General features: G+C 52.8%; 1 protein-coding gene and 1 pseudogene across 3 annotated transcripts in view; both read left to right on the forward strand.

Annotated features, from left to right (window-relative positions):
- Window positions 1-2724: 2724 nt before the first annotated feature.
- The window catches only part of NECTIN2 (nectin cell adhesion molecule 2), a 32474-nt gene continuing 9424 nt past the window's right edge, over window positions 2725-25774 (forward strand). For 2 of the 3 annotated variants that reach the window (XM_061388595.1, XM_061388596.1), the window contains exons 1-5: window positions 2725-3029; window positions 16366-16761; window positions 20106-20402; window positions 21581-21698; window positions 22572-22720. In XM_061388595.1, the coding sequence (XP_061244579.1) occupies window positions 2939-3029; window positions 16366-16761; window positions 20106-20402; window positions 21581-21698; window positions 22572-22720 (1051 nt within the window). In that variant the 5' untranslated portion in view covers window positions 2725-2938. The remainder of the gene's footprint in view (window positions 3030-16365; window positions 16762-20105; window positions 20403-21580; window positions 21699-22571; window positions 22721-25774) is intronic. The other variant, XM_061388597.1, reaches the window with a different exon arrangement.
- On the forward strand, window positions 6554-16359 carry LOC133230748 (large ribosomal subunit protein eL15-like; annotated as a pseudogene).

A 25774-nucleotide genomic window follows, 5' to 3' on the forward strand; every position in this document is an offset into this window, starting at 1 on the left:
TGGCCCTCTAGTCTGGCCCCAGACTGGGGAGAGAAGGACAGAGAGTTCTAGAGAGAATTTACTATGCACCTACGGTCGTTCTCCTTTATCTAGGGGATACATTCCAAGACCCCAGTGGATGTGTGGATCGTACTGAACCCTACATATACAGTGTTTGTTTTTTTTTCTTCTATATACACATCCCTGTGACAAACTTTCATCTGTAAATAAGGCACAGCAAGAGAATGTCCAAATTGCCAGCATCACTACTCTTGTGCTTTGAGCCATTATTAAATAAAATGAGGGTTATTTGGACATCAGCCCCATGACACCACTGCAGTCCATCTGATAATGCAACCGGCTACTAAGTGACTCAGAGGCAGGTAGTGTATAAGCACTGGATAGAGGGATGATTTATGTTTAGGGCTCGAGACTCCATCATGCCTCTCAGAATGGTTAAAAAACGATGAATTTTTATTTCTGGAATTTTCCATTTGATATTTTTGGACTGGGGTTGACACGGGGTAACTGAAACCGCAGATAAGGGGGGGTGATGACTGTATTTGTCCAGCTGACCTCATGCCAGGCTGAGAGACACACCATGGGAAGGTCCTAGCCTGCTACTTCCTTGCTGGGAGGCATGGGGGCAGATAATCACTCTATGCTCTGTGTGTTTTTCAGAGAAATGGGGATCATGAAATCTCCCTTCGTGTGATTTTTGTATGGAATTAACTGACAAGTGGGCATCTCTGGTGGCTCAGCTGGTAAAGAATCTGCCTGCAATGCAGGAGACCCAGGTTCAACTCCTGGGTTGGGAAGATCCCCTGGAGAAGGAAATGGCAACCCACTCCAGTATTCGCCCGGAGAATCCCATTGTCAGAGGAGCCTGGCGGGCTACAGTCCATGGGGTCGCAGGAGTCAGACACGACTTAGCGACTAAACTACCACCAACTGACAAGTAGCCAACTCTTTGACTTTGGATCCAGTCACTTCTTTCTTTGTGCCTCAGTTTCCTCATCACATAGGGTGCTGTGGGGGGTTATTTGAGATAATACAGCGCATTTGGATTAGCACCCGGCACATAGTCAGTGCTAAATACATTTATTAACAGGATTATTACCAAGATGTGAATGCCAGTCAATCACAGTCTCCATTACTTAAGATCTTGCACTTCTGGGTAGGAAAACTCAGGTGTGTGGCAGGTGGGAAGGGAGGGCAAGTCTATGGGGGTCCTCTTGGTTGGGCACGAAGCATCAGCCCCCAGCTGATCAGCTCCTTTTTCGAGGAACTGGAACCAAGGGATTTCAAGCGCTCAACGGCATCGTCTCCCTCAGCCTCCTGCTTGCCGCCCTCGTCCCTACACGCTGGGCGGCCTCACCAGCTCCCCCGGGCAGTCCAAGGAATGTGAAGAGGTAGGTGGGGGAGGGGAGAAGCGGGAGCCGCCGGGGAGAGACAAAGGGGCCGAGTCAGAGCGAAAGACACAAAGACGCGAGGAGGTTGGGAAGATAGGAGAAGTGGGACAAGGACACGGGGAGGGACTAGTCAAGTCTGGAGGCCCGACCTAGCCCAACCCCGCAGGGCCAGCCGACCGCTGGGAGCGGTCTGTGCTGCCCCCTGGCGGAAGGCTGCAGTAAGGAGATGGTGCGGACCAGATGCAGGAGCAGCGGGCTGCGGGATGGAGAGAGGTCAAGAGAGACGCAGAGAGAAACCAGAGACACTGAAAGAAACACAGAAACGCACCGAGAAACACAGGGACAGAGAAAGACACAGAGATAGAAACCCACAGAGTGACAGGGATCAGGACAGACACAGATGCAGGGAGCGAGAGAGACAGAGCCAGAGTCAAAGGGATGAAAAAAGACAAGAACCAAGTGACACAGAGACAGTGATAGGAAGACCACCAGGAAGAAAGAGACCAGAAACACGATGCGACACCGAAACGTGAAAACTGAAAGACCCAGAGATAAACACAGGGACGGAAAAAGAGGCAGAGAGACTCACAAAGACAGAGACACTAAAAGACAGGAATCTAAAAAGACACGACGCGGTGACTCCTAAAGTCTCAGGCAGAGATTAGAAAGTGATGAGGATAGGCTGAGAATGCGGACAGACCTGACAAGACAGTGAGCACGGGGCGAGAACTGGGGAAGACGCCAGGCGGCGAAGGGGGTGGAGTCTCAATATGTGGGCGGGGCTCCAGAGGGGCGGGTCTATAGGAAACCACGTGCCTCACGCATGTGTGTCCAGATGGCCCTATCCAACACTAAAGGGGGCGGGGCAGAGGCCTGGACAAACTGAACTCCGGAGGGGCAGGGGAGACTACGGGGAGAACGAATGGGTAGGGCCATGCCTGAGGGCGGGACTTCGTGGAGGCGGAGACAGTCGGAAGCGCGGTACTTGCCCCATTAGACTGGGGGCGGGGCTCGAGGGCAATTTAGGTGTAAAGGGGCGTGGCTATAGCGCTAAGGGGCGGGGTTTGCCTGGAGAGGGCAAAGAGAGAATTCTGGGGCATGCAGGCCGGCGATCAGAGAGTCCTGGGAGGGACGAAATTAGAATCCTGGGGAGCAGCGGGTGTAGAATCCTGGGAAGGGGAGGGAGAGGAATGCTGGGGGGGCGGGGCAAGCGTAGAATCCTGGGCAGAGACAGACATGGAATCCCAGGAGGGGGCGGGGTCTGACCTGCCTGAGGGGGCGTGGCCGGAGCCAGATCGGCTCAGCGAGGAGGGGAGGAAGGGGGTGGATCCTGTGACGTCAAGTAGTCCGAAGCCAGAAAGAATCTAAGGGCCAGGGGCGCTGAGCCCGAGAACCGGACCTCGGCAGCAGAGCCGAGAAAGCCGAGCGCCGCGGGAACCGGCCGGCAGCCGAAGCCACTCAGGCACCTACTCGTCTGCCCAGTCGATTGGTGCACGCAGAGTGGCCCTCAGGCCCCTGCCCGGGCCCAGTCCCTCCCCGGGACCCCCATGGCCCGGGCCGCAGCCCTCCGGCCGTTGAGATTGTCGCCGCCGACGCTGCCTCTACTGCCGTTGCTGCTGCTCCTGCTCCGGGAAACCGGTGAGAGAACGCAGACGCCTACCCGCCGCGCGCGAAACCATCCTTTTCCCTACCCCCAGCAGGAGGGTCGCTACGATCAGGCGAGACTACCCCCATCTTTCCTTCTCTCAGAGTTGGGAGTCTGAGGCCCGGGGAGAATTGAGGGCAGGGAGCCAGATGTCTTCAGAGGGGCGGGCGGGGAGCTCGGACTTTGGGCCCCTTACAGGGCCAAGAATGATAATTCGGACGACCTGGGGAAGGGCTTAAGGGCTCCAACCCCGGGCCCCAGGGTGCTGAAGGCTCTGACTCCTGGGCCCAGAAAACAAGGAACTCCTGAGCCCCAGAAAAAATAGGGGCTGAGGGCTCTATCTCTTGGGTCCCAAGGAAAATGAAGGCTAGAGGCTCCGTCTACCGGGGTCCTGGTGGAACTGGAGTCAGGAAGGGCTCGAACTTGTGGGTTCCAGATTGTGAGCAGGGTTCTCTGTCTGTCTCTAGGGTCCCAGACAGAACTGGGGGGAGAGGAGGCCAAAAGGCCCTGTCTCCTGGGCTCCAGGTTTAATTGTGGGCATTGGAATGTCCTGGAATTCAGATATAAATGTGGGTAGGAACCCTGTCTCTTGGGTTCTAGATCTGATGAAGAGCCAGAGGCCCTGTCTGAAAGCTGGAGGCTCGGTCGGTCTGTGTCCCGCGTAGACTAAGGAGGCAGAGTCCCGCCGTCTGGGACCTTTCCCGTTCCTTGTGAGCGATCGGCGGGGACATCCCAGGGGAAGTTTTCCCGGTTTCACTTTCGTCGAGCCAGGGCAGGGCGGGGGCGGGAGCTCTCCAGGCTCCCCGTTCCGGATTCCCGGTTTCGGGGACTTCATCTCTCCTCTCGTCGCGCCTTTGTCCTCAGAGCCGCAGCGGGAGGTGGACGTGAGGAGACGCCGCCCTAATCCGCGGTCTCTCCCTCCGCTGTGCCCACTTCCCCGCCCCCCTCCCCGACTCCTGCTGTTTGCCCCACCTCCCCTAGGGGAGGGGTGCATCCCCAGGAGAGGGAGGGGCTGCGAGGAAACAGGTGAGGGAGGCTCTCGCCCTGCCCCTTTGCAGGTGACCCGGTTGTTTATTCCCAGCTAGAAACTCACGATAGATACTGGAGTTTCACAAACGTTTGCCAGAAAGTGCGAGGGAGCTCGCGGGAGCCCTAGATCTTTTCTTCCCCCAGCCTGTCTCTGAATGGTCTCCCAGTTTGGACCCAGAGCAGGGGCACAGACTTTTCCTTCCGGCTGTTTCTCCCTCTGCGTCAGAAACAGTGAGATAAAATCAGTGCGTGATCTCGCAGAAGGCTCTCAGTCGCCCTAAGGGACAGGTCCAGTCCCTGTTCCCATTCAACAGATGAGGAAACAGAGGCTTAGAAAGGACAAGCCACTTTCCCAGCATCCTCAGCCAGTTTTCAGACTTCAGAGCCTTTCTTGGCTCTGCCCTACCTGGTGGGCTCCGGAAAGTGCCTCTGAGCCTCCATTCCCTTCTTTGGAAAACTGAGATAACAGTTCCATCCCAGCAGGGACACTGGGGTTGGGGGGGAGGGCCGGTTCAGAGATCCCACCGATCCTCGGAGGAAGCTCTTAGCGCCTGAGGAGGAGAGCGTCCCCCTTCCCTACACTCCGTCCTTGAGCCTTTGTGCCCTGCTCTCTCTCATCTCTGCCTCTTTCCTTCCCTCCTTCCCTTCCTCCTCTTCTCGGTCTCTTCCTCCCCTCCTTCCCTTCCTCCCCTCCTTCCCTCAGTTTCTCTCCCCCTCTTCCTCTCTCCATTTCTCACCCTCTCCCTGTCTGCTTCTCTGGCTCTCTAATCTCTCTCCAAGCTCTTTCTCTCCTCCTTTTTCACCCTCTCTCTCTCTCCTTTCCATCCGTCTCTGTTTCCCTGTCCCTGGCTCCTCTGACTTCCCCCTCCTTGGCCTCCGAGGAATGAGGGTGCACCACCTGGGCTTCTTGCCGGGCCAGCCCCCCTCCCCAGTCCTCCCGGCTTTCACTGCTCATCCATGTCAGCCAGGCAGCCCCACGTAGCAGAGGGGGATGGGAGGAGAGGGGACTGCCCGCCTGCTGTCTCTTCTCATTAGGGAAGGAGAACTGGACAGGGGAGAAGTAGGGGTGGGTCTGCCCACATCTTGGGGGGCAGTAGAGGGTCAAGAGGAATTCAGGGAGAGGCTGGAGATCCACACATGGGGACAGAAGCCAATAGAGGGAGGGTGTCAAACAAATTTAGGGATGGTGTCAGAGACACATGTAGAAATGGAACGGAGATGGGGGATGAAATCCAGCCACAGGGATGGGGGCAGAGAAGGTGGGGGGCAGGGGAAAGGGAGCTGGGAAGACATCTTGAGAAAAGCAGGAACAGCATAAAGAGACAGAGGTTTTGTGACAGTTGGGTGGGGGCCCAAAAGACCCCAGCCAGTCAGTGATGGTGATGCGATGACCCAGGGTGGTCAGAGCACAGGCCAACCTCAAGGCCTCAGCATGTGGGGGCCACGGGGCGTGGTAGACACCGGAGGGACAGGGAGTTGGGCAGGCTGGCTAGCTCCCCTGCCCCCACCAGGGACGCTGTTACATTTTTAATGTCCCAACGATGCTGAGAAATGGAGCAAGAGGAGGAGGAGAAAAGGGGACCCAGCAAGATGGCCCAGCAAAGAGGAAGTATGGCAGGGATGTGGAGAAACATGCAGATATGGGGAGACCCAGGAGGCAGAGGGTCAGAGCCATGGAGAAACAGAGATCCTGAGAGACAGAGACCAGAAACCTGGAGAGATTAGAGACCCCAGGAATCGGTGCTGGGAGCCAGATCCCAGAGACGAGGAGACCCCCAGACCCAAAAGATCCAGACCTCAGATGTCGGAGTACAGAAGAAAGAGAATATGAGAACAGATAGGGTCTCTTGGGCCTGGTGAAAATGATCTGAAATTGATTGTGGTCATGGAGGCACAAATGTATGAATTTACTAAAAGTCATTGAACTAGACACTTTAAATGGGCGAATCATATGGTATGGGAATTGTATCTCAATAAAACTTTTAGAGAGAGAGAGACAGACGGACAGACACGGAGAGCAGAGACTAGGGACTCCTGGGAGACACAGAGGGGCGACTGCGAACCCTAAGAACCAGAGACAGAGACACAAGAGATCAAAGAGACAGGACCTGCAAGAGGAGGGCCAGAGTCTCAGAGACAGAAGTGTTTTGGTGTAAACTCGGCCTGGGCAGAGCGGTGGGGTGGGGTTCTGTCTGAGGGGCTCAGCCAGGAAGAACAGTCCTAGAGAGTCACCCCCAGAAGCATCAGACTCCACAGGGGAGACCTTCAGTAGGGGTGGAGTCCCTGCAGAAAGGCAGAAAATCACAGACCAGGGAGGGGAATGATGACCATCCTCCAAGCTGAGTGATGACCACCATCAGAAAGGTGGGCTGGGGAGGCAGGTGAGGATATGCAGACCCAGACAGCCCAATATCTTGGCTGCTTCTGCTCAACAACACCCGCCCCCTGCCTCTACCCCACCCCGCCCTCCCCCCGCCCCCCCCCCCGCCCTCCCCCCTCTCCACCCTCCACCAAACCGGCTCCTGGATGTCCGCTGTGGGGGTGGGCACCATGATTGATGCAATTAATTAACTATGGAGGTAGCTGAGGCAGCAGCTGAGGCTGGCACTCCAAGCACGCTGGCCTTCGAGGGCCAGCTGGCGTCCGCCACACTCTATGGTCAGAGGGCAGGTCTATGATACCTTGTAGGTCTGGAGAGGGTGAGCCAAGCTGGGAGGAGCCAGCCAGGCAGGCAGGAACCCAGGAGTCCAGGCCCCCAGCCCCTTCCTCTCAGCCCTGATTTCCCCTCCCCAGATCTCAGGGTCTCAGGCTTTGGGTCTCTGTCCCCACCCGCCCAAAGGATTCCCCTGGGCTCACACAATGCCCTGGGCTGCCCCTGCCCTGCCACCACAGGAAGCCTAGCATGCCAGGCCACAGGCAGGGGAAATGTGTCTGGGGACCCAGCTGACACCCCATGAAGCTGTCACCAGCCTGGCTCGCTGAGGAAAGCTGAGGGCGGCTGGTGTTCCCACGGCCACACCCTCCCCCACTGTGCTGCTGACCATGTTCTGGCCAAGGTCAGGGCACAGGCTCTCACCCAACAGTGTCCTGGACACTAGGGTCTGAACTCCAGGCCAACCTTCCTCCTGGCTTCATTTCTCCCGCCTCTGCCTGAAACGCAAAACATCTGGGCATCAGCCAATACACCTCGTTCCCCTCACCACCTACCCCTGCCCCACAGCCGGTCAGCCTCCATGTCCCAACCGTTCTAACTTCTGAATGTGTTTCCAATCCAGTTCATCCTCCATCCCCACTGCCCTGACCCCCGAAGCCTGGCCCCAGTCCATTCTGAGGGTTCTTTCTAAAGCACAAATCTAACCTTGTCCCTCCCCCTGCCTGTAACTCTCTATGGTTCCCTAGTTCCCCTAAAAAAAAGCCCAAACTCTAACTCAGCCTCAGCCTCTGTCATCTAATGCACTGTTGCTTCCCCATCTCCACCTCATTCATTCACTCAACACATTTCTGGAGCTCTGTAAGAGCTGTAAGTGTGCCGGGTACGCCTCTAGGCTCTGGGAATACAGCAGGAACCAAGGCTCAGATGATAGAGAATCTGCCTGCCAATGCAGGAGACCCGGGTTTGATCCCTGGGTCAGGAAGATCCCCTGGAGAAGGGAATGGCTACCCACTCCAGTATTCTTGCCCGGAGAATTCCACAGACAGAGAAGCCTGGCAGGCTACAGTCCATGGGATCACAAAGAGTTGGACATGACTGAGGGACTAACACTTTCAAGACAAAGATCCCTGCCCCGAGAACTAATGTTCTAGCAGGTAAAAGACATCAGGTGCAATGAGGAAAACGAAGCAGTGTCAAGGGAATTTCTGTTCTCATCATTAGGGTGGTCAGGGAACGCCCCAGAGCAAAGATCTGAAGGGAGCGAGGGAGGGGAAAGTATTCCAGGATGAGAGAACAGCAAGTGCAGAGGCCCTGAGGTGGGACTTGCCTGGCATGTGTGAGAAATGGTGAGGAGGATGGCGTGTCTGGAGCAGGGTGAGCCAAGGGGAGAGGGTGAGAGATGAGGTCAGAAAGAGCACGGGCACAGGTCACACAGGACCTTGTGGGCTGCTATAAAGACTTGAGCTTTTTTTATTTTCCGAGTGAGGAGAGAGCCATAGAAGAAGACCCTTCTCTGCGTGTGGGAACTGCAGGGGGCACCTGCAGCCCTTCATGGCAAGGGAGGGGGTGTGTGTCAGATGACCTAGGGGAGAGATGCCACTGGCTTAGACCAAGATACGGGTAATGCAGGGGTCAAACCTGGTCCACTTGAAGATATATTTTGAAGAAGAAGCTGATGGGATTTCCTGATGGATTGCAATGGGGGTTGAGAGAGAAAAAGTGGAGTCAGATATGACTCCAGAGCTTCCATCGTAAACCTTTTACTGAGGTGGAAAGACCGAAAAGATGGGCCATTAACCATATGGGGGCTGAACCATGCTATTCATTCATTCAAAATGAGGCATTTAGAATGGGAATCGTGGAGCCTTGGAATTTTAGAACCTCCTTCATTTCACATATATGGAGCATCTACCAGGAGCAGGTCTCTGTTGCAGGTCTCGAGTGTAACCCTGTGAACAAGACCAGGCAAAGAATTCCTGCCCTCCAGGAGCTCAGGAGGGTCATGAAAACCTGGTGTGTGAGATGGGGAAATGGGTTCGGGGTGAGGGGATGATGAGGGCCAGCTAGTCAGAAAGAGGAAGGGTGTATGGCCATCCAGGACAAAGTATTGGTGATAAAAGAAATTCCTGAGAAGCTTGCCCCACAAGAAGCTAAAAGTGGGTTTTTTTTTATTTAATTAATTCATTTATTTCAGGCTTACCGACCAGAGATTGAACCCCTGCCCTCAGCAGTGAAACCACAGAGTCCTAACCACTAAGCTGCCAAGAAATCCCCAAAAGTGGGGTTTTTTTTTTCTTGTTGCTTTTTTTTTTTTTAAATCTTCTGAAGCTACCAGGGCCACTTGAGTTGCAGGAGGACAACCTCCCTCAGAAGAGAGGTGTGAACCCCAGGCCACGACAGTGAAAGCCTGGGTCCTAACTACTGGGCAACCAGGGAACTCCCCAGAAGAGAGGCAACTGGCAGCCACAGGATTTCCTTAGGACAAGAAATCTGAGTCCCCAAAGGGACCCAGTGACCCAGGCAAGGTGTGGAGCTCCATGGGCTGGAGCTTGGCTTCCCTTGGGAAGGGTCTCCTCCTCCAGGAAGCCCTCCTGCCCTTCCCCTTGGCTGGGTCAGGCCCCTGCTTTAGGTCCTCCCCTCCAGCCCCAGCCCTGCACCACCCCGCCACCGACTGTCTGTGCAATCTCTCCCCTCTCCTGGAATGTCAACTCCTGGAGGACTTATCTTGACACATCTGTGAAATGTACAGCCAGAACAGATCTTGATATTTATTCAACAGTTTTTTTTGTTTTTTGTTTTTTCCCCCAACAGTATTGATTGAGCACCTACTATACCCATGCCCTGGTGTGGGCTCTAGGGATACAGTAAGCAACAAGATAGATAAATCCCCGTCCTCAGGGACTGACTCTCTAGTACCTGGGGTCACCGTGTTGAGCAACTATTTGTTGCCCACTGGTTGGCACAGGCTGGAAAAGAATGGCTAGCAGGAAGGTTCTACCACTCAAGCCCTTGAAGTTCTCAATCTTTGCTTTAGTCAAGTTCTTCTCCAAGTGAAGAACCCTCAATGGTTCCCACTTACCTCAAGAAGAAAACTTAAACCCTCATCCCCACCCTTCATCTCTTCTGCGCTCACACTGGCCTGGGTGTTTTTTCCCTGACTGAGTTCCCATCCCTCCTCACCCAGCTCAAAGGGGGCAGAGCCCTTGGGAACCCTTGTCCCATCCTCAGCGCCTCTGGGAGCCACGCAGGGTCCTGGCACCTTGAGGGAAGGGGGCGACCCTGCCTCAGCTCCACCCAACTGCTGCCCCCAGGGTCTCATATCCTGATTTTTGTCTGGATTTGACCTCCAGACCTTTCTGTGCTGCTAGGTCACTTCTGAAACTATGCTACCTGAGCCAAAAGTAACTGAGGGAGCTGGACTTTGTCGGTAGCATGTGGCTGTCTGCCCCTACTTGACTCACCTGCTGTGCCTGCCCTCTGAGGAACCTATGGGAGAAAATCATGTCATGGACTTGTCGCCAGGGACCCTACAGGGTTGCTCAAACATTCCCATTTTACAGATGGAGGAAATCAGGCTCAAAACAAAGTCACCCGGGGACTTCCCTGGTGGTCCAGCGGCTGGGAGACTCCATGCTGCCAATGCAGAGGGCCTGGGTTTGATCCCTGGTCAGGGAACTAGATCCGACATGCTGCAATTGAGAGTTGCCATGTCACAGCTAAAGATCCCATGTGGCACAATGAAGATGGACGATTCCACATGCTGAAACCAGGGCCTGGTGCAGCCAAATAAATAAATATTTTTTAAAAAAAGTCACCCACCTAAGAGGGCACAGAGCCAGCAGGAAGCCCCCAGCCATCTGCTCCAGGGTCCCACACATGACACTCTGCAGTGTGGTCCCTCTGGAGGGGAGGATGCCCACATCTCAAGGTGGCCCCCCTGGGTTTGAGTTGCAAGATATATGTAGGGATTCCACGAGATGATATGTGTGTCACACGGCCTTGACTGATGGCTTCTTTTGAGCAGTGCCTAGGATGGGTCCTGCCTTCTCTTGGGGACCCTCTCACTAGGGTCACTGTTAATGTTCCCTGGATTCCTGTGGGAGGCCAGCTGCTGCACACATGCCTCCCCTCACATCTCGGTCAAGGGCAGCTGGGCATGGGCCTTTGCCTCGGAGCTGGGTGTCAAGGGCTACTTGTAATTATACTTAGCTGGTTATGTTTATTTACCAAGCACTGATCTTGCACTTCCTGGGGCCCTGTGTGCTAAGTGCTCAACAAACATCCTTTAATCCTTAAACAGCAACCCCTAGGAGGTGGGCACCATTATTACCCTCCCCTTTACAGCTGAGGAAACTGGGGCACAGAGAGGTTAAACGACTTGTCCAACGTCACACAGCCAGTAAGTGGCAGAGCTAGGATTTGAAGGCACGCAGTCTGTGCTCTCAGTCCCCCATGCTTTACTGCCTTGCACGGTAAAAAAAAATTCGCCTTTTTTAAAAATAAATTATTAATGCATTCATTTGGCTGCGCTGGGTCATAGGGTTAGAGTTAGGGATGTGGCATGTGGGATCTAGTTCCCTGGCAAGGGATTGAACCTGGGCCCCTGCATTGGGAACATGAAGCCTTAGCCACTGGACCACCAGTGGAAGTTTCTGGAGAAACATTTATTTTTATGTTCGTTTTTATTAAAAGCCAGAAAACCAACGATGAGCTGAGAAATAAAAGCCATATATTCAGACAAAAACTGGCATGGAAATGTTCACTGTAGCTTTGTTCATAATCACCAAAAGGTGAATACAACTCAGCTGTCCATCAGCTGCTAAATGAATGAACGAAACATGGTCAGTCTGTACAGTGGAATATTACTGAGCCATAAAAAGGAACCAAAGCACTGATCCTCGTTACTGCCTGGGTACACCTTGAAAACACTGCCAAGTGAAAGACAGCAAACACAAAAGGCCACGTATTTTTTTATTTGATTTATGTGATATGCCCGGAAGAGGCCAGTCTCTAGACAGAAAGTAGATCACTGATTGTCAGTGACTGGGCGATGGGAGGTGCAACTGACTGTATGATTGTTACATGGATTTCTTTGGGGCATTATAACAATGTCCTAAACTTGATTATGGCGATGGATGCACAACTCCTGTGAATACATGAAAAGCCACTGACTCGTACATTTTTAATGGATAAATGGGAATTAATCTCAATAAGGCTGTTAATAGAAAAAAAAAAAAAACAGGCTTAGAGGGTTGTAGGTTTTATAGAAACAACTGTGCAGGAAAAAAAATGAAATATATACCCTTAAATTTTTTTTAAATTTCTTTTGGCATAGATTTGAGTTTTTGTTATTTTTGGAAAATTCTTTTTTCCCTCCAAACATTTGACAATGAAAAGTTTCCAACATACACGTTTAAGTTGGGAGAAAGGCCCAGCAGCCTCCCTCATCTCTGCCTCTAGACTTGACAGCGTGTCATATTCTGTCCTGTTTGCTTCATCACTTTACCATTTTGGGTTTTTTTTTTTTTGGATGAACATTTCAGATATGACATTTCCACCTTTTATCTTTCCCTTCTTTCTTCTTCTTGTTGGCTGTGCTGGGCAGCTTGTGGAATCTTAGTTCCCTAACCAGGGGTTGAACCTGGGCCCTCAGCAGTGAGAGAGCATAGCCTTAACCAGTGGATCGGAAACCAGGAAATTCTCATCCACCCTTCATCGTCTAAGGAAAAGAAATACTACATAAAAGAGATAACCAACAAGGACTCACTGCATAGCACAGGGAACTATACTCAATGTTTGTTAAACCTATAAGGAAAAGAATCTGAAGACAATTCTGAACGGCTGTGCTATACACCTGAAACTGACACATGGTAAATCAGTTATAGGACTTCCCCGGTGGTCCAGTTGTTAAGAATCCGCCTGCCAGGGAGAAAGGTTCGGTCCTTTTCGTCTGGCGGCAGCCATCAGGGTGAGTCGAAATGGGTGCGGACAAGTACATCCACGAGCTATGGAGGAAGAAGCAGTCAGACGTGATGCGCTTCCTACCCCGGGTGCGCTGCTGGCGGTACCACCCGCTCTTGCGCGCTGCACCGCGCCCCCCCCCCCGCGCTGCACCTCCCCTATCCCCCCTAACCCCCCTGCCCCGGCCGATGAGGCCCGCAGGCTGGGATTCAAGGCCAAGCAAGGTTATGTCATATATCGGATTCGTGTGCGCCACGGTGGCTACAAACGCCCAGTTCCTAAGGTGCCACTTTCGGCAAGCCTGTCTCCCATGGTGTCACCCAGCTCCAGTTTGCTCGAAGCCTTCAGTCTGCTGCGGAGGAGCGCGCTGGACGCCACCGTGGGGCCCTAAGGCTCCTGAATCCCTACTGGGTTGGTGAAGAGTACATACCAATTCTTTGAGGTTATCCTCATTGATCCATTCCATAAAGCTATCAGAAGAAACCCTGACCCCTAGTGGACCACTAAACCAGTCCACAACCACGAGGAGACACGGGGGCTGACGTCTGCAGGCAGAAAGAGCCGCGGGCCAGGCAAGGGCTACAAGTTCCACCAAGCTATTGGTGGCTCTCGCTGTGCAGCTTGGAGAAGGTGCAGTACTCTCCAATTCCACCGCTACCGCTAATATAAGTAATGTTTGTCAAGTTCTTACCTAATAATTTAGGACGTTCTTGTCTGCTTAAAAGTGTTTTTTAATTTGTCTGTTGAAACTAGTTGTGTGCAGATTGCTTCATTGAATGCATTGTCAAATTATAAAAGTTAGGGACTTCCGCAGTGGTCCAGTGGTTAAGACCCTGTGCTTCCAATTCTGGGGGCACGCGTTTGATCCCTGGTCGGTCTGGAACTAAGACCCCACATGCTAAGACCTGGTACAGCCAAAAAAAAAAATTATGGAAGTTAAAGTGCAGTGATGCTCGAAGACTTTAAGTGATGGTGTAACCCGTTTCTAATAAGGGGAATGCCTTTGTTTTTGCTTTCTTAGGGAGTTGATATGTCCATGTTTAAAATGCTGTTTGGGCAATAGGTGTAAAGTTCTATAAAAGAGGAGTGCAGAAATTTCACCCTGTAGATTTGTTGATGCATGTGATGAGACCTGCAGCTTTACTGGGGTGATGCAATGCTCTGCAGTTCTATGGAGTTTGGCAGCTACAACGTTTTAAGTTGGATATTTCTTGGAAATGTGAAGGGTGTCCTGATCCTTTCTCAAGATCATATGCAGAAAAATAAAGTTGACTAGGGTCCATGTTTTAGGCTTAATCTGATACTTCATTTATGTAACTGCTGCTTCTGAAAGGCAAAAAGTAATGCCACCATTTTTAAGAGAATTGAATAGACCTGTTGCAAGAGGGTTCTCACAAATGAATCAAATCCTGGTTTACCAAAATTAAATTGCCTTGGCCTCCATGATACCACTGAAGTTCACATAAAGCTCCTGGTTCAGACTCTGGCATGTGTAGAATACCGAACTTCATGCAACATGGTTGTATTGACATTGGTGTTGATTAAAACGAATGGAAATTGAACATTAGATAAGTGAGAGGGATTTATTAGCCCTGAGGTTTTAGGAGCTAATAACTCCTAGGATTTAGGATTGGGAGGCTGATGTTCATCAGATCCCTTTCAGGTGTAGGACGATAGTAAAAACTTATCAAAAAATTAAATGTTTTATCTGTAGTATTAGTTTGTGACCATCATGAACCACCTTAGGGGACGCAGGAAATAGGGGTGGTTATATTTAAAAGTATAATTGCTAAGTGTAATCAGTGTTCTTAAAAGGCTACTGAGAAGGACTTCCCTTGGGGGTCCAGTGGCTAAGACTCTGTGCTCCCAATGCAGTGGGCCCAAGTTCGATCCCTGGTCAGGGAACTAGATGCCACATGCTGCAATGAAGATCAAAGATCCTGCGTGCTGCAACTAAGACCTGGCAACTAAATAAACAAATAAATAATAAGTATCTTTTTTAAAAAAAGGCTACTGAGAAAAATCATGTAGTTGGTGTCACTACAAGTTCAATTGGCTTCTGACTTTGTGCTGTCTACAGTTGTTCCCATCCCTGCTCAAACCACCCTCAAGAGCCTCACAGTTCCAGACTTGGCAGGCCACCAGTTGTGGCTGGGCTCACCACCTCATTCTGCTCGTTGCATCGTGTCTTCCTGTAGACTAGACTTCTGTTTCCCAGGGTGTGTTTGAACGTAGAAAATACGGAAGAGGAATTGCCCCAGTTCTTGGTTTGCTATCTTAATAGGTAGTTTAATTTTGAAATGTAATTACTGATTTTCTTGAACCAATTTTTCTTGTTTTTTTTTTTTTTCCCCCAAGGGTTTTTAAAAGGCCCACTTAAGTCATTTCCAGAAAACAGACTTGCAAAACCTTTTGAGACCCAAATTCCTTCCTACTCAAAAAATCTTAAACCATATTATTCTGTGTGTAGAGGTTGTTCAACTATATAATAATGGAATAAATGTCTATTAAACTGAAAATAAAAAAGAATCTGCCTGCCAATGCAGGAGACACAGGGTTCTATCCCTGATTTGGGAAGATTCCACACGCTGCAGAGCAACTAAGCCCAAGCACCACAACTACTTAAGCACAGACAAAAATTAAAGAAATAAATAAAATGTTAAAAATAAATCAATCAACTATACTTCAATAAGATAGGGAATTCCCTGGCAGTCCAGTGGTTAGGACTCAGCACTCTCAATGGGAAGCCCGGGCTCTATCCCAGGTAGGGGAACTAAGACACTAAAAGCTGTGTAGTGAAAAATGAAATAAAATAGGATATTTTTAAAGATTTTTGATTTAAGGACTACTTTGTGGTTATTCAGTTGCTAAGTCATGTCCCACTCTTTTCCCACCCCATGGACTATAACATGCCAGGCTCCTCCGTCCTCCACTGTCTCCCAGAGTTTGGTCAAATTCATGTCCATTGAATCAGTGATGCTACCTAACCATCTCATCCTTTGCCGCCCCCTTCTCCTTTTGCCTTCAGTCTTTCTCAGCATCAGGGTCTTTCCCAGTGAGTCAGCTCTTCACATCAGGTGGCCAAAAAGTATTGGAGCTTCAGCTTCAGCATCAGTCCTTGCAATGAATATGCAGGGTTAATTTTCTTTTTAAGATTGACTGGTTTGATGTCCTTGCTATCCAAAGGACTCTCAAGGGTCTTTTCGAGGACCACAATTCAAGAGCATCAATTCTTTGGCACTCAGCTTTCTTTATGCTCCAATTCTCACATCCATACATGACTACTGGAAAAACCATAGCTTTGACTCTCTACTGGCAAAGTGATGTCTCTGCAGATTAATATGCTGTCTAGGTTTGTCATATCTTTCTTTCCAAGGAGCAAGTGTCTTTTAATTTCATGGCTACATGAATACTACATAATCACAATTTATTCATCACACCGAAGATCATGAGCAGTAATTCCACAGCTAGCCCAGAACCCAAATGGCCCTAGTTTTCCTCAAACTATTTTATCTGGCTGGCCTTTTGGGAACTGGGACAGCGTGAAGATGCCTGCATTACCCTGAGGTCTGCATTTCCAGGGTGGGGTGGAGGGAGCCCCCTCCCATGATGGCTCTGCCTGGCCCAGGGATTTCTAGGTACTTCCCCGACCCGACATCTCTCTTCTCTCTCTCCTCTCTCCCCAGGAGCCCAGGATGTGCGAGTTCAGGTCGCCGCTGAGGTGCGGGGCAACCTGGGGGACACGGTAGAGCTGCCGTGCCACCTGCTGCCTTCAGCGCCTGAAATCCGAGTGTCCCAGGTGACGTGGCTGCGCCTGGACGCGCCCGAAGGCAAACAGAACGTGGCCATCTTCCACCCCCAGTATGGTCGCAGCTTCCCCAGCCCGAAGCCCGGCAAGGAGCGGCTGTCCTTCGTCAATACCGCGCCGAGCTCGGGGGCCGGGCAAGGCTCGGAGCTGGAGGTGCGGGACGCCACGCTGTCCCTCCGGGGGCTGACGGTGGAGGACGAGGGCAACTACACTTGCGAGTTTGCCACCTTTCCCAAGGGCACCAGTCGGGGAGTCACCTGGCTCAGAGTCATAGGTGAGCAGGGTGGGGGTGGGGGGCTGGGGCGAAGCGAGAGGGGGAGGGGTGCAATGCGCGAGCGCCCCCACGGGCCTGTTTCTGGGCTTTAGCTGGGAAATCGACCTACCTTGTCTGCGGTCATCAATTGGCTGGCCGTGATTCACTAAGCACCTGCTATTTGCCACCGGTAGTTCTGCAGGGAGGAGATACAGCCGGCAAGAAGCGTTCAGATGGTTGAGCCCCTACTCGGTGGCAAACGCTGTGCCACGCTCTAGGGATGAAGCCCTTAGGAGAACAGAAGTCCCCGTTCTCCTGGAGCTTAGACTCCAATTAAGGGAGTAGATAACATAAATAAGAAGAAAAAGAGTGAGCTGGGCGGTTGTAGGCGCTTTAGAAATTGGAGGAGGAAAAAAAAAAATTGGAGGAGAATAGGTTACCATTTTAGTAAGGGTGGTCTGGTGCTATTTGAACCCAAAGTAGGAGGGTTTGAGGGAGTCCTGCAGGTCCACGGAGGAGAGTTTCAGGCAGCAGGAACAGCAAGTGCAAAGGCCCTGAGGCAGGGCACACCTGGAAGGTCTGAGGAAAAGCCAGGAAGTCAGAATGGCTGGAGATGAGTGAATGGGGGGGGGGGGGGGGCGGGGCAGGGAGAGGCAAGGTCAAGGCAGTGATGGGGGAGCACAGATCACAAATGACCTCATGGACCATGAGAAGATGTTGGCTTTTGCCTTGAGAGAACAACAGCTACAGGAGATTCTGAGTAGGGGAGGAATGTGTTGACTTGGGTTTTCACAGGCTATGTGGGGAGTGAGGATGGAGGCTCACAAAGGCGGTGAGGGCCTAAGTCCAGGAGACGGGTGATGGCAGTTAGACCAAAGGGGAGGCAGTGGAGGTAGTGAGATGTCATTGTCTTATGGAAACATTTTAGAGGTCAAGCCAGAGAATAATCAAATTAGCAAACAAAAGGAGCTCCAGGATGTTGTAATATTCACTGTAAGGCCCCAGTGGACTCCTGTAGAGAGAATGGTCAGTGAAAGCCTCTTAGTCAAGTCTCCCCGTGTAAGCGGGAGCCACCCTCGGGGAGAAGAATGAAGGTCCAGCAGAGGGAACGGGACAGTCTAGGCAAAGGCTGGGATAAGAGAAACAGACTGGCACATTCTAGGAAGAGACAGGAGGCTAGTGGCAAGGGCTTGAGTGAGCCTCAACGAGGCAAGGAACCAACAGGGCCAGCTTACACGAACCTCATAGACAAGAGGCCAGGTGGCTGGAATTCATCTGTTGGTTTTTTTTTTCCCCCCGTGCTGAGCAGCTTGGAGAATCGTAGTTTCCCAACCAGGGATTGAACCCACACCCTTGGCAGTGAAAACATGGAGTCCTAACCACTGGTGGACCACCAGCGAATTCCCTTCATCTGAAATGTTATTTGGAGCCATAAGACGGTTTCAAATCATAAGAACACCCTGACCAGGGTCTTGAAATTCTTTAAAAAAAAGGAGGGGGGCGGCGGTCACTGGCAGGACTTCCCTGCTGGTCTAGTGGTTAAGAATCCACCTGCCAGTGCAGGGGACATGAGTTCAATCCCTGGTCCCAGAAGATCCCACATGCCATGGAGCAACCTAACCCGTGCACCACCACTACTGAGCCAATGCTCTACAGTAAGAGAAGCCACCACAATGAGAGGCCCATGCACCACAACCAGGCGTGGTCCTCACTCAGCGCAATTAGAGCAAACCCGCTTGCAGCAACGAAGACCCAGAGCCGCCAAAGATAAATAAAATTTAAAAAAAAGATCAACTGGCTGCCAGGGTCAGGGAGGGGTGATGGGCATGGGGCATCAGAAGAGTAGACAAAGGTAGAAGGAAGCAAGGAGGCAGGTGAGAGAAGGCATTGGTTTGGAAGAGGGAAGAAGCAGGGAGGAGTGGGGAAAGGAGAGGAATAAACAGAGAAGTGAAATAATCACCCTTTTGGGAGATAGTGGGTGCTTGTCCGTGAACTAAGGGATGAGGAGGAGGAAGAATTCCCAGCCTTCTGGCTCCAACAGGAAGTGACCAGCATGACCACTTAGCGAAATGTGGAAGAGTTAGGGAAGGCATCTTTTCAAAGGATGCTATTTCTTGCTAAATCTTGGCGGTCCCCTGGGGTCCCACCTTCTTCCAGCAACTCCGAAGAAGCCACATCACTCTGGATACGTTCCCCCGGCTCTGAGCTCCAGAGAGTTGGAGAAGTGTACCCTGTAATGTCCCTCAGTACACACTTCCCCTCCCAAGGAACCACAGTTGTTTCACATAGTAAACCACTCTCCTCCTCCCCATCTTTCTCAAAGGCCTCTCTTTTTCTGCCATCATTTGTTCTATTAAGAGATACATAGAGATCACTTACTACCAGGCACCAGGTGCATATAAAAGCACAGAGCAGGACAGTGAAACCTCTACTTTCTTGGGGAGTCAAACTTCAGGGAAGTTTCTATGAGAAAGTGAGTCTGGGATCTGGAAAAGGAGGAGGAGCAAGACAAGAAGAAGAGATGCCAGAACATTCCAGGCAGTGCAAGTCACTAAAGACCCCGCAGTGGGCAGGAGCAGGGACCAGGGACAGGTAGTGATGTGGGTCAGAACGTGAAGGGACTGTCTGGTTAGGAGCACACATCAGTAACTGTGGTTGGCATTATTATTCCTCATGGAGGTTTTACCCCACCTAATATTTTTCCATGTCTCCCAGGAGGATGGGTGAAAAGGGCAAAAAATGTCCAGCTTTGGGAATCTCCATTGCCTTTATCTCACTGCTGGGCCGAAATCTAGTGGTGATGAAAGGAAAAGAAGTAGAAGTTCTTTTCAGCTGGACCTTTGAACTGCTTTGTTCTGCTTTGGCTTTTCGCTTAAAATCACAGCTTCATCCAGGCTTGTGGACACCGTCTGCTTTACTAGCAGAACAGAACAGCGAATGCATTGTACTATAATGGCTAACACTTAGATAGCACAGTGAGTGTCAAGCACTGTCCAAAGCGCTTTATATGTCGATTTATTTCATCTCTGTGGTGGGTCCTATTACTGTCCCCACTTTACAAAAGAGGAACCTGACAGAGAGTTGGGAAATGACTTGCCCAAAGCCATGCGGCTGCAAAGCAGCAAAACTCGGAAGTGAAGCTCTGCAGTTGGGCCTTGGGCCTCCCAGATGGCTCAGCTGTAAAGAATCCGCCTGCCAATGCAGGAGATGTGGGTTCTATCCCAGGGTTGGGAAGATCCCCCGGAGAAGGAAATGGCAATCCATTCCACTCCAGTTGAGACTTAACTGCTCAGCTCCACTGCTGAGGGTGTTTGTGGACTGACTCTAGGTGTGGAGTGACCCACCCCCTCTGTTCCTCTCCCCAGCCCAGCCCCAGAACCATGCTGAGAAACAGGAGGTCACATTCAATTTGGATCCTGTACCCGTGGCCCGCTGTGTCTCCGCGGGTGGCCGACCACCTGCCCGGGTCTCCTGGCTCTCACCCTTGGACGGGGAGGCCAAAGAGACCCAGGGGTCGGGGCCCCTGCCTGGCACGGTCACCGTCACTAGCCGCTACACTGTGACACCCTTGAGCGAAGCAGACGGGGTCAAGGTCATCTGCAAAGTGGAACATGAGAGCTTCCAGGAGCCCAAACTGCTGCCAGTGATTCTCTCTGTGCGCTGTGAGTACATCAGGCTGTGACCGCTCCCCCGCCCCAAAACACTGGCCCCTCTAGGGCACCGTCTACACGATCCCGGAGTGTGGTCCACACTGGCACTCTGGATCAAGTTCTGCACTGCCTTCCTGTCCATTGTCTACACTAGCTTCACTAGGCTCTCAATTTATTGCCACAGTCAATGGTACATCAGAATGGGCTTGCAAGGGTCAGTTTTACACATTTATTCCCAATTCCACGTCCATTAAGTGTTACTGGTAGCTTGAATCAACTGTGGGTAGTATTTATACCAAGAGAATTGACAAACACCGCAAACTAGGGCTATCCCTTTTTTTTTTTTTTTACCAGCATACAGGTGCACCCAGCAATCTCTTCTGGCTTCCATGGACCCCAGTTGACACTGCTCCTTCACTGTCCTATCAACTACTCTGTCTACTCGGTCCAACCCAGTATTGTTTACGCACACACCCCCCGCCCCCCCCCCTCCGTTCATACTGTCTGAATTGGCTCCCTGGACACTGTCTATACTGACTCGCCTGGGGTCTCTACACCAACTTCTGCCCCGAATGTGAGCACACTGGCCCCTGTGGACCCTGTCGACGTACTGTGCTGCTGTCAATGTTGTTAGTGGCGATGGTGGTGGTGGTTTTGCGGGATCTTAGTTCCCTGACCGCGGACTGAACCCAGAGCCGTGGCGGTGAAAACACCAGGTCCTAACCACTGGACCCCTTCCCATATGTTCTGAGCTCGCTCTTCCCCAAACTGCCTACCCCGACACCCCCCACCCCGATATTCCCCAGAGAGGCTCTCCCGGCACTCTCCCCACAGACTCTGCCAAATAGTTACCTTAGCAGCTTTTCCAACCGCATACCCCAACTCAGCATTTTCTATACTAGCTCCCCAGACAATGCCTTCAGTTAAACTAATTCCCTAATCTGTTCTGGGCATGTCAGAAATGACACACATTATCTCTAGTGGCTCGCTCGGGCGCTGCCTGCACTGAACAATAACTTCCTCAGAATGACCCTCAGGGACGTCCCTGGACGGTCTCTGAGCAGGCACTGTCCCTGGGTCCACCTCCTGCCAGCCCATCCTGTTTCTTTAGGATTCATATCTGTCTACTCACTTGTCACCCCTTCTGGGATTCCCCTGGTCACTGAGCCATTCCCCCCTATTTCCTGCAGACCCCCCCCAGGTCTCCATATCCGGCTATGATGACAACTGGTACATCGGCCGTAGTGAGGCCACCCTGAACTGTAACGTCCGCAGCAAACCAGAGCCCACAGGCTACGACTGGAGCACGTGAGTCCTGTTTGGAGCCAGACTCCTGGGTCTGAGGGAGGAGGGGCTGGGGTCTGGACTCCAGGGTCTGGGGGAGGAGGGGCTGGGGTTTGGACTCCAGGGTCTGGGGGAGGAGGGGCTGGGGCCCTGGACTCCTGGGTCTGAAGGAGGAGGGGCTGGGGGTCTGAACTCCAGGGTCTGAGGGAGGAGGGGCTGGGGGCCTGGAGCCCTGGGTCTGGGGGAGGAGGGGCTGGGGGCCTGGATCCTGGGGCTGGGGAAGAGGGGCTGGGGCCCTGGATCCTAGGGCTGGGGGAGGAGGGGCTGGGGGTGTGGAGCCCTGGGTCTGGGGGAGGAGGGGCTGGGGGCCTGGATCCTGGGTCTGAGGGAGGAGCGGCTGGGATCTGGACTCCAGGGTCTGGGGGAGGAGGGGCTGGGGGCCTGGAGCCCTGGGTCTGGGGGAGGAGGGGCTGGGGTCTGGACTCCAGGGTCTGGGGAAGAGAGGCTGGGGGTCTGGATCCTGGGTCTGGGGGAGGAGGGGCTGGGGGTCTGGATCCTGGGTCTGAGGGAGGAGGGGCTGGGGGAGGAGGACTCCTAGGTCTGAGGGAGGAAGGGCTGGGGGAGGAGGACTCCTGGGTCTGACGGAGGAGGGGCTGGGGGCTGGATCCTGGGTCTGGGGAAGAGGGGCTGGGGGCCCAGACTCCTGTGTCATGAGAAAGGAACACCCGAGGCCTGAAAACGTAAGTCCCCCAGGAGGAGGGAGCTGGCAGTTTGGGGTGTCAAGGAGTAAGTTTCAAGTCTGTGGAGCTTGGCTCTTGAGGGTTGTGTCATCAGGGACCAGATTTGGGCCCCCCGTGGACCATGCTGCCCCTCTCACGTGACCCCCACACCCTCCAGGACTTCTGGTGTCTTCCCAGCCTCAGCAGTGGCCCAGGGCCCCAAGCTGATCGTCCACTCAGTGGACCGGCTGTTCAACACCACCTTCATCTGCACCGTCACCAATGCCGTGGGCACCGGCCAAGCCGAGCAGGTGGTCCTCGTTCGAGGTGAGCGGGTCTTGGGGGTGGTGTGATGACAGGGCCTGTTCCCCGAGTGTTCCTCCCGCTGGGCTCTGGGGCTGCGCTGCGGGGGCTGTGCCGCCGACCTGGGGTGGGCTGCACCCACCTCACCGATGTGGGGCGTGGCTTTTATCCCCCGCCCCAGGTGGAGTCTGGATTGGGGTGACTGGGTAGGTGCTGACAGAGGAGTTAGGAACTTGAGGCCTGAGAAGGATCCTAAGGAAGAGATCCAGGGCAACTGGCCCCGCCTCCAGCCACAGGAATCAGACAGCTCAGTCGTGGGAGGGCAGCTAGACGAGCACTCAGAGACAATAGACTTTTTACAGGGAACGCTGGCTGGTACCAGCCGGAAACCAGTTTGCGTGTGTGTTGGGATGTTTGTGTTCCTGGAGGTGGTATTTTGGGTTTGTTTTGTTTTTTGTTCTTTTGTTGGCCTGCCGCTCAGCTGACGGGATCTTAGTTCCCCGACCAGGGACCAAAACCAGGCCCACGGCAGTGAGAGCGTGGAGTGCCAACCAGTGGACCGCCAGGCAACTCCCTGGAGGTGGTATTTTGGAAACAGTGGCTGGTGTGTCTGGCAGTCAGAAGTGCTCTGAGTCTCCCTGATGGGACCCAAGATACACAGCCAGAGAGGGAAAAAGTGAAAGGAAACGAAGCCCAGGTGCGGGCTGATGGAAATGGGGTTGAAATCACAACTGTAGACTGTGATGCTTACAGGGAGCCAGAGGGCCTTGGTGTGCCCCCCCATCTCAGAAACACCACCAAAGACAAACTCAGAGTCACCCACGTAAAGACAGACACACACACACACTGGAGACAGGTGGAAGCAGGTCCCTTGCTGAGATGATCGTCACACACACACGCACACACACACACATCTAGAAAGACACCCACATGAAACCCCCCCCAAAAAAAGGAAAAATGAAAACAGATCCCTCTTGAGGAATTCCGACACTTGCCAGGGAGATGTGGTATAGCCACTCAGAAACACTGTCACAGACCACACACCCAGAGAGACCCTTGGCCTGCCCTCAGCACGTCTCACACGCTCAGGTCCACAAACACACACCTGGAAGGAGACAGCGCCACACAGACATGCTACAAGAACCTCCGGCAGCAAGGGCGCATGGGGAAACGTCATCACCCAGATGCTGAGAAGGAAACTCGGAGACGTTCTCAAGGGCACGCCCTCGGAAACCCCAGAAATGCCACTGTGGAGCTTCTCTTTCAACAAATCATCCTCTGACAAGTTGTTTGCTGAGGTTTTCTCTTGGCCAGCCATTCTCCTTGATGTTGGGAATACAGCGATGACCCAGTCAGAGTCCTGCCCTCCGAGGCACACCCAGAGGAGGGTCAGCTCCACCCACCCAGCAAGGTGCCCAACTGGAAATACACCCCCTGAACTATACCCCAGATGCACACCCACCTGAGAAACCGGTCTCTCCACCCACACTGGGCCCGTGGGGGTGGAGCCTGCAGAACCCAGACAGGATCACACTGAAGGGCCATGGGAGAAACACACAGCCACGAAAGCATGGACGCCGCCCCCGAAACAGCCAGAAACCCCAGGAACGTCCGCCGCTGGCAACCCCCAAGGCGAACACACCACCATCAGAGTTCAGCCCTGGACAGGCAGCATTCACCCAGTGAAACACACGTACCCGGGTGGGGTGGGGTGCACACAGAATCACACACCCTTGGAAAGGCCCCCTGCCCCCGCAAAGGTAACCGCAGACCCACAGGCAGTCAAAAGCATCCTAGCAAAGTCACACACCTACAGATGGACACCAACAGATGGGGGGTACTCTCAGCACTCTAGAAATTCAGTCAGAGGTAGTGATGTATCAACAGATGGCCCTGCCTGGAGAGGAGATTCACTCACAGCTCTTGGCAAAGTCACCGCAGAGGGTCTCAGAGACGGCTCGTGTTCCTCACGTGCACACAGACCCGCACAGGCCGTCACACTCAGTTTGGGGCTCACGCCAGAGAAAACATAAGTACACAGGCCATGCCACAGGCTAGACGTTGCTTCAGAAACTTCTGACCCTAAGACAGGAACACGCTCAGCCGGCACCTCCAAAATACTACCTTCAGTAACGCGGACACACGTCCCGACACGCGTAAAAACTGGCCTCCAGACTTCACTGTTGAACAGTCTTTCCCGCCTTCACCCAGGGTGCAGGTGTAGAAATATATCCCCACCAGAAGTTTCACAGGGTATTATTGGCCCTTCACACTTGAGGTGGACTTTTTCTCTTCTGTTTTACTCTTGTTTGTGCTGATTTGACAGCCCGCTAGGTCATGACCCCCACACCACCCCAACTCCAGTTTTGAAAACATCTAGAAACTGTGGCCTGGGTTCCAGCCCCTCCAATGTCCAGAGACGTGGGGAGGGGAGGGTCAGGTGTGAGCAGGTCCTTCCCTGGTCTCTCCCAGTCAGGCTCTGCATGCCAGGGTGGGGGAAAGCAGGTATGTGATAAGATGCTGGTTGCATCTGTGGACCCCAGACACCCCCTCCCTCATCCTCACTCCTCCCCGATTAGTGCTCCCCTGCTTCCTTCTCTACCCACCCCCACCCTCCCCCAGACCCGTCCCCTCCCACCAGCTCAGCCTCTGCAGGGAGAAGAAACCCCCGGGACTGCGGGCTTAAGGGGCGCCATTTTCCACCCTGGGGATGCTGGGGGTGCTCAGTCTCCTCAGTTCCCTTCTCTCAAGTGCTCAGAGCTTTGGGATCAAACAGCCTCAGGCTCAAACCCATCTCTGCTTCTTTCTGGCTGGATCAGCCACAAGATTCTGTGACCCTGACCTCAGAGTTTCTGAGAGGGAGTGGCAAATTCAGATGCCTACAGGGTCCTGGCGAGTGACAGGGTGGCCAGGTGTGGAGCTCTGTTCCGGGAGTCCGCAGCCTCACTCAGCCACAGCCCATCACCAGGTGGAGGAGACGAGGGTGTGATGATGCCAGGTCTGATTTTTTTTTTTTTCTGCCGTAAAAGAAATCTGGAATTTTCAGTGAGGTGACCTAGTCCTATAAATGTTGGGTAG

This window comes from Bos javanicus, chromosome 18 (genome assembly GCF_032452875.1).
Source record: "Bos javanicus breed banteng chromosome 18, ARS-OSU_banteng_1.0, whole genome shotgun sequence".
NCBI classification, from domain to species: domain Eukaryota; kingdom Metazoa; phylum Chordata; class Mammalia; order Artiodactyla; family Bovidae; genus Bos; species Bos javanicus.